This window comes from Quercus lobata, chromosome 6 (genome assembly GCF_001633185.2).
Source record: "Quercus lobata isolate SW786 chromosome 6, ValleyOak3.0 Primary Assembly, whole genome shotgun sequence".
NCBI classification, from domain to species: Eukaryota; Viridiplantae; Streptophyta; class Magnoliopsida; order Fagales; family Fagaceae; genus Quercus; species Quercus lobata.
Genome location: NC_044909.1, coordinates 1,132,953 through 1,140,542, shown reverse-complemented (window position 1 = coordinate 1,140,542; position 7,590 = coordinate 1,132,953). Strand labels below are relative to the sequence as shown.

Sequence of the window (7,590 nt, the reverse complement as noted above, 5' to 3'; positions counted from 1 at the left end):
TAGACCACAAGACCAGATATTTATTTTGGACAAAAAAAAAGACATTAAGAAAAATGATTAAAATAATATATGATGATTGATTATAAAAAAGAAAAAAAGGAAGAAGAACAGTAAAGTGTAAAGAGAAAGAGAGAGAAAGTTTAATTAAGTTTAAGTTGATGATATAATAGAGAGAGGCAGCATACGTGGCAGTCTAGGGTGCATTCTAGCTTCTAAAGAGCCCCTAGCAAAGAGGAGACAGACAGACTCACACGCCGCGGCCACTCTCTCTCTCTCTCTCTCTAAAACAAAAACAATAACCTCTCACACTTCACACTTCACTTCTTCACTCTCTCTGTCTCACACACTCACATTTTATTTTGACGCACAGACTCTCACTCGCTCACTATCACTAAACAGAGTAACCATTTTTTTTTTTTTTTTATTTTATTAAACCCCTTTGCAAAAAAAAAAAAAAATTAGGGAGTGAGCGAGCGAGTGAGTGGTCAGATCAGTTGGTAGCGGCGGCGAATCGGAAGCGATGAACGCCGCCACGACGACGTACGGGTCTATACTGGAGAAACCCCTAAAGCAGCTGACTGAGGAAGACATTTCTCAGCTCACCCGCGAGGATTGCCGCAAATATCTCAAAGACAAAGGTTCCTTTTTTTTTTTTTGCTCTCTTTTCTTTCCCCCCATATTTCCACTTTTGTCCTCCCTTTCTCTCCGTATTTTCCGCTACTTACCTACCTCAACTTCTCTTTAAACTCTCTCTTCAACTCTTTAAAACTGTAAACTAAACCGCCTACTACTACTTTCTATATAATAATAATGTTTGTTTATTTTATATTTTATAATTAGTAGTGGGATATGATTAAATTTAATTATTATTATAGTAGTGTGAGGATTATTATTATTAATAATGAGACACAAAAAAGAGTGACACACGTGTCCGTACGTACAGGAATGCGAAGGCCGTCGTGGAACAAATCGCAGGCGATCCAACAAGTGATTTCCCTTAAAGCTCTCCTTGAACCTTGCGACGACGACGACGTTTCCGCCACTCATAACCTTCGGAGGAGGGTTGTTCCTCCTCAATCGCAACCCGGCCACGTCAGCGCCTTTCTCTCTCTCTTACTCTAACCCTTTTCCTTATTTTAAGGATGTTTGTTTTTTTTTTTTTTTTTTTTTTTAGCTTTGACATCAGTTTACCGTTAAAAAAAAAGTTAGTTGTTTTGTTTATTTGTTTTTGACTCTGAATGTTGAAAATGCGCTGACTTTTGGAATGTTTGTAATTTTTTTTTTTTTTTTTTTGGAATAATGTGACTATGTTGTTGAATAATTGGGGTTTATGTGTGTGTAGGGGACTTCGAATTCGGTTGATTCGGTTGAGGAACCAAGTCCGGATGTCCAGGTTTCGGTATCGGCGGAAGAGCCACATGGGAGAATGGATCCTCCGAAATTGGGTCCTTCAGGAGAGCTACCCTGTGTCGACACTGATAACAATGCCATTAGTCCAAGGTCTTATTTTTTATTTCATTATTATGTTTCGCTTGACTTACTGCATAAATTAGCTATTTGGATTTGCTATGAATTTGTTTGATTAGAGCTACACAGGTTTACATTTTTGTGAAATTTTGTTCTGTTTCGGCCGCAATGTGTATGCTTAGTGAGTTAGTGAACTGATGGTGCCATCAATCCAAGGTCATGAGACCATTCCACTTTTATTAAATCTTATGACTAATTAAATCAATTAAACAAGTCACATTACTAGTATTATATATGTCATGTGAATTAAAGTACACATGGATACTCATTTGGAGGAAAATTCTATCTTTGTTTAAAATTAACAACATGGTAGCTGAATGTGGGGAGTTAGAAACAATAAGAGGGGTCTTGGTTTCGATTTATTAATTTACGACATGGTTATGAGGTTTTTAACCTAACATGATGAGCTCAATAAAGATTGAACCCCACCGACACAGATATGCTGATTCCGAATTCTATAAGCTTGTACCAGTTCATTTGGAAGTACAATATGGTTGGTATTCAGTGTGGGGTATGATGAAGCCAAAGTTGCTGGAATAGGAGTTTCCTTACCATGTAGGGCGGGAACTTAGTTGGATATATATATCAGATGTCTTGTTTTCACCCTGTCAATGGACAAGATAGTGATGCATCTTAAGTTTTGGACCTAAACTGATAGAAAGTATAATATTGATGAAATTCGAATAAAGTCGACTACCACATGTCGTCTGCCCAAAGGAGAGGTCTGTGTATTTGGCTGCACCAGTCGTGACACTGCCATTCTTGTGGTCATCTACTTCCGAAATAGGCCCTACGATGCAGTTACTTAAGTTTTCATTCAAAAACTGTTTGCAGGGAGATATAACTTTAGGTGCTGATAGGTCATTGAATGGACGAACTTCCTAATAATAGCACCTGTTTCATCGCCCCATTTTTATTGACTTATCTGTATTAATTGTTTACTACGTACTTGATTATTTCCTATGGCCTTATCAGCATGCATCCCTACTATGCAATGAAATGGCAACTTTTGTGCATGTCTGTGTGTAGAACAAAATGATATAAAACTGTCATCTGTTGATTAGTATATGTACCATTCAATGCATGGCTGCAAGCAATTGTATGAGGGGGACTTAACCAAAAGTGAAACTGCTTGGCTTGTTGTCAGAACATTTTTCATTTTGTTTACTAAAAACCTTTGTATCATGAAAGCTTGTATTATATTGAATACACTGTTCTACTCTCAGTCTGAATTAATTTTAGTGAACCATTGTGAGCAGGGCAATATCTCACCCCATTTTCAATTCCTTATCTGAAAACCATATTTTGGCTTTACTTGTTAATATTTATTCTAGAAAATGGTTCATAATCAGCAAAAACAAGTTTTTGATTCCACATAATGATTAAATTCCTTTATTTCACATTTTCTTTTAAGGTCAAAGATGGGTTGGGTTTCACAATATTTTCCACCCCCCAGAGCTTGTATGTCTAAGAATTTTATATTTCCTTCTCATCTTCTTTATTCTTCTCCTGTATTCTGTTGTAAATTGCAACAGTCTCTGCTCGTCAAATAGCCTGTCAGCAGGTGAACCTTTGAGAAAGAACCAATGCTTTTTTCTCTGTTGCTGAGTTTCAGGACAAGTAAAGAATATAGTTCCCCCCCCCCCCCTTCTTTTTTGTCTTTTTTTTTTTAATTAAAAAAAATCTATTTTATTTTAAACTAAATTTATGAAATTGATGGCAGTTTAAAGTCATATGTTGATGATCTGGCAGATGTGGAAACACCAGTCCAGAAATCAACTTGTTTTGTACTTGATGAATAGCATGTAATTGTGAGCATTGCTTTGCACTGTTGGAATGAATTTTTCTTTATCACTTAACTTTGATGATTTAACTATATATTTAGTTTCTCAAAAAAAAAAAAAAAACTATATATTTAGTTTTATTTAACAAATGCAGATTCTATGGCTACTTTTTGAGAAAGAAAAATAACATGTAAATAGTTTATATTAACCAGCACAATTCAGTCCACATTTCATTCTAATTAATTTCCTTTTGTTAATTTTTATATAAGTTTTAAGAAAAAGGTATTTGGAAAATGTACCCACAGGAGTCCATGTGCAACAAATGGAGCAGTGGGTCAAATGACAATTTTCTACTGTGGCAAGGTGAACGTGTATGAGGGAGTGCCCCCTGATAAGGTAATTAACTCTCTCTTTGCTTGGATACACTCCAGTAGCATATTGGCGATCCAATACAGAAATATCTTGATTTGCAGGCACAGGCAATCATGAACCTAGCAGCAAGTCCAGTTCATTTGCCTCAGGATGATACAATTGGTAGACCTGGAGGTCTTTGGTCCTTTCCATACCATTTACCAGCACCAAATGATAAAGATCACCTTATTCCTCCTAGTACCACAATCTCGCAGATGATGCAAACGGGTAAACTTTTGGGCTAGCCTACCCTCTGGATGCTGTAATTTTAGATTGCTATGGATTATCTTACCTCAGGGTTGCTTTCAGCTGTACTTGAAACTATGCTAAATAGAGAAGTAAATCCTGGGAATGGTAATGGCATCTCCCTCTTTCATATTCGGAAATGGATAGCATCACTATCGTAAATTCCCTTGCTTTTAAAATCAATCTTAATAGTTGAAAGTAAAAAGGACTTCATTGTCTGGAGGAAAGTTATTTTCTGTGATATAGGCGTGCTGTACTAGTCTTGTTCATTGCATTTTTTTATACTATGCATTACTCCAATGCCAATGGCACACAAAATGGGGCAACCTAGAGCTTTCTAAATGAATTTCCTGGATCTTCGTTTAATTGTTTTTCAAAATACTGCCTCAACGTTCATTGAGTTTTGAGCAATTGGTAACAAGTCAATTTGGCAATGCTCACAGGAGATGAATGTTTCTGGCTGTGAATATTGTGATAGTTCAAACTCTTTCACAATTGATAATATTGAAATAACCAATGTAAAAAAACAGTAACTTTTGAGCGATTGATAGCTAGGTAACTGATGATTTTTTTTTTATTACACAGAGAAGATGACAGAATATTCTCAGCAGTATAGGGAGAAAGGGAACATTACTCGTGACCCTGGTAAGAAACTTTGGTTTGCTTGTATTATTATAGCATGATATAGTTTGCATATAATTGTGATGGTTCTCATTTAGGGTGAAAAAATTATATATAGATGTTAATAGTTGTTACACGAAGAAATTATTATTGTAAAAATATTAAGGCAGGCAAGGATATACATGGTTTTGGTGATATATACCTAATTACTAAACACTTGCATGCTCTAATGGAATATATACACAAAAAAAAAAAAAAAAAAAAAAAAAAAAAAAAAAAAAAAAAAAACAAAACTTGGGACCATTTGCCAAGTCTAAGAAGGCCATTCTGTAAAGAATATTTTCTGAACTGTAATCCAATCTTTAAAAAATAAATAATTTAGTGGTTGTTGAAGATTTCATTGATTCTCTTTCTTTTTGTTTGTAGATCTCACTTTGTAATTTTTAAACCACTTCATCTATACTTGAGGTAGTTTCTCTTCTTTGATCAAATTTATTACTTATCTGAAAAATGAAACATATTTTAGGGGTTTTCTCTAGAACTTGTTAAGACCCCTAGGCCAAGTTTATTACTCTTCATTGCTGCCTGAGAGGGCTTTGGCACAAAATTGAGGAGGAGCCTTTCTCTTCCTGAAACCAATATCCTCCTATGATGGGCTTCATGAGTGCATCACAGGTTTATTGGACCACAAGGCCAATGGTGACTCTTTTAAGTCCCTTTTTGTATTAAACTAAAACCATTTACAGAGTATTTTACACTTTCGAAAACAATAAGCAAGATACAGCAATAAAATCATGTTTCCTCGGTCCAACTTAGCATCATAACTATTAAGTGACATGGAAAACGACACACATGTGTGTGTATATATAATCAGTTAACCACTAATGCTTTAGTCCTCAGTCACCTCAGCATTGTAAGGCACCATCTCTTAAATTATCTTTGCAGCCACACAAACTGTTAGCCTCCACCTCCATTTCTTCCATGACTGAGTTCACAATTACCATCCCTTTGTTCATTCAATGCCCACACAATCTTCCCTGCTTTGTACTGTATATCACAGCGCTGCAGTTTAAAGCATTCTACTTCATTCCACCTCTATTTCTTCAATAATCAACAGACCTAGATATGATACTTTTACATATAAATTTTAAAGCAAATAGAAGCTGTGCCTTTATGTGACATCTGTGCATGCTATGGGAGATTGATAATAATAATAATTCAGAGGCTTAATATTTTAAAGAAGCTCTCCTGCCTTACAATGTATGAGACTTATTAGTTATTTATTTGCCTTTAAACTTTTGGTGGTCTTTCTTAAGATGTAGAGGGTCAGGCAAACCGAAAAGTCTCGCTGCAGAGATATCTTGAAAAGCGGAAAGACAGGTAACTAATGTGAATAAATTGTCCATAATTGCATGACATTGATCACCTTCTGTCTTTCAATGCTGAAATTCTTTTCAAGCCTTCAATCCCATCACAAATCATTTTCCTTATTTTTCTGCTCGCATTCTTTAAGGGGAAGATTAAAGAGCAAGAAAAGTACAGGACTGCCTTCTTCAAGCTTGGAGATGTATTTGAACCATCAAGTGAGGACAAACACCCCAAATGGAAATTCAAGCCGGAGTAGCACTAGCTCTCCACCCCAGCACGGACTACCACCAGCCTTGAGTAACTCTAGCAACAATCAGCCAAAGAGTGCTGGTCTTGCTGTTGATCTCAATGACAAAGGTAAGCTGCATAGATCTTCCCTGCCTGTTTCTTGGCTTGTAATAGGCATAACTTCTTTATGCAACTTTTAGAGCTCATCAACCAAAAAATAAGGTCAACAGAACAGATAGATGGGATGTGTAGATGATCCACAGGCCACTCAGAAATAGTATCATTGTGACACAAGCCCTGTGATTTATTTTTGAGAGAGGATTTGCTGCAACCTTGTATGCAGCAATTGCTGCATATAGGGTAAGGTGGTAGCCAAAGAGAAGTGACAGCAAATCATGGGTAAGCTGGTCATTTGCAATGCTGGTCATGTGCATTGCACATGACCCACATTTGTCACTTCTCTTTAGCTGCCACCTTACCCTATATGCAGCAATTGCTGTATACAAGGTTGCAGCAAATCCTCTCCCTTTATTGAAATTTCTCTTTTTATGTTGATCAACTATAAGACATAACGTTTTTGTAGATGATTAGCTGAAAGTTGTACATTTATGGATAATAAGTTGATTGCACTGCAGATGCTCAAGAATGCTGAATTTGAACAATCAGATGGTATTGGCAATTAAATAGAGACCCTACTTAGATAGTCACTTTGCCAAACATCAAAGAAGGGAAAGGGGGAACCAACTTGTCAGCCTCATACAGGCCCGCATTTTGCATGATTTGGGCTGGCTTTGTGGACAGTGAAAGTTTTTACTGTCTATTTCTGGAGATGCTGCTTGGAGGATCCACTTTTCTAAATGTTATGAGGTGACACTCACCTGATCAATTTTGTAATGTCAAGAATCATTTTACCGTCCTTAGGAATTTCTCTTTTTTCGAGGGTAGAGCCGCAAGCAGCCATTTTCTGTTCACTATGTAAATGTATGCTATCTTTTGTTATGGTAATAGCTTATTCTACAAGTTGAAGTAGTTGTATTCTTTATCCAATGATTATGGTTACAGATAGTAGTACTAGCCACGGGGGTTCCAGTAAGGGTCTTACTAAGAGGTGGTGATAATAGTGGTGGTCATAGGGTGGCAGCACTAGCAATTGAGGGATTTGGGGATGGTGTGGTGGTTGGGCATTTTTGAACCCTATCTTTGTTTTGTTTATGGGGGGAGTGACACATCTTCCTTGACCAACAGGCAACAACAACAATAATGAAGTCTTAGTCCTAAAATTTCGGTCAATTATGAATTCTTAACAAATTAGGTAGGATTGACCATATGTTTTCTTTTTCCTCCATTGTATTCTATTTGAAGTCATCATTGACTGATATGTGTTATATCATGTTTCTAAAATTTA

General features: G+C 36.4%; 1 protein-coding gene across 4 annotated transcripts; it reads left to right on the top strand.

The window, feature by feature from the left end:
- Positions 1 to 221: 221 nt before the first annotated feature.
- Positions 222 to 7,227, top strand: LOC115995245 (protein TIFY 4B). Of its 4 annotated transcripts, none has more exons than XM_031119738.1 (9): positions 222 to 638; positions 944 to 1,092; positions 1,343 to 1,500; positions 3,617 to 3,707; positions 3,785 to 3,950; positions 4,554 to 4,613; positions 5,912 to 5,969; positions 6,109 to 6,314; positions 6,821 to 7,227. In XM_031119738.1, exons 1-9 carry the CDS (start codon positions 521 to 523, stop codon positions 6,835 to 6,837), a joined length of 1,023 nt encoding a protein of 340 aa, XP_030975598.1. In that variant the 5' UTR covers positions 222 to 520; the 3' UTR covers positions 6,838 to 7,227. The 4 variants fall into 4 exon arrangements, with proteins under 4 accessions (XP_030975598.1, XP_030975596.1, XP_030975595.1 ...); XM_031119736.1 differs by having other exon boundaries at positions 223 to 638; positions 5,906 to 5,969; XM_031119735.1 differs by having other exon boundaries at positions 224 to 638; positions 6,103 to 6,314.
- The last annotated feature ends 363 nt before the right edge of the window (positions 7,228 to 7,590 follow it).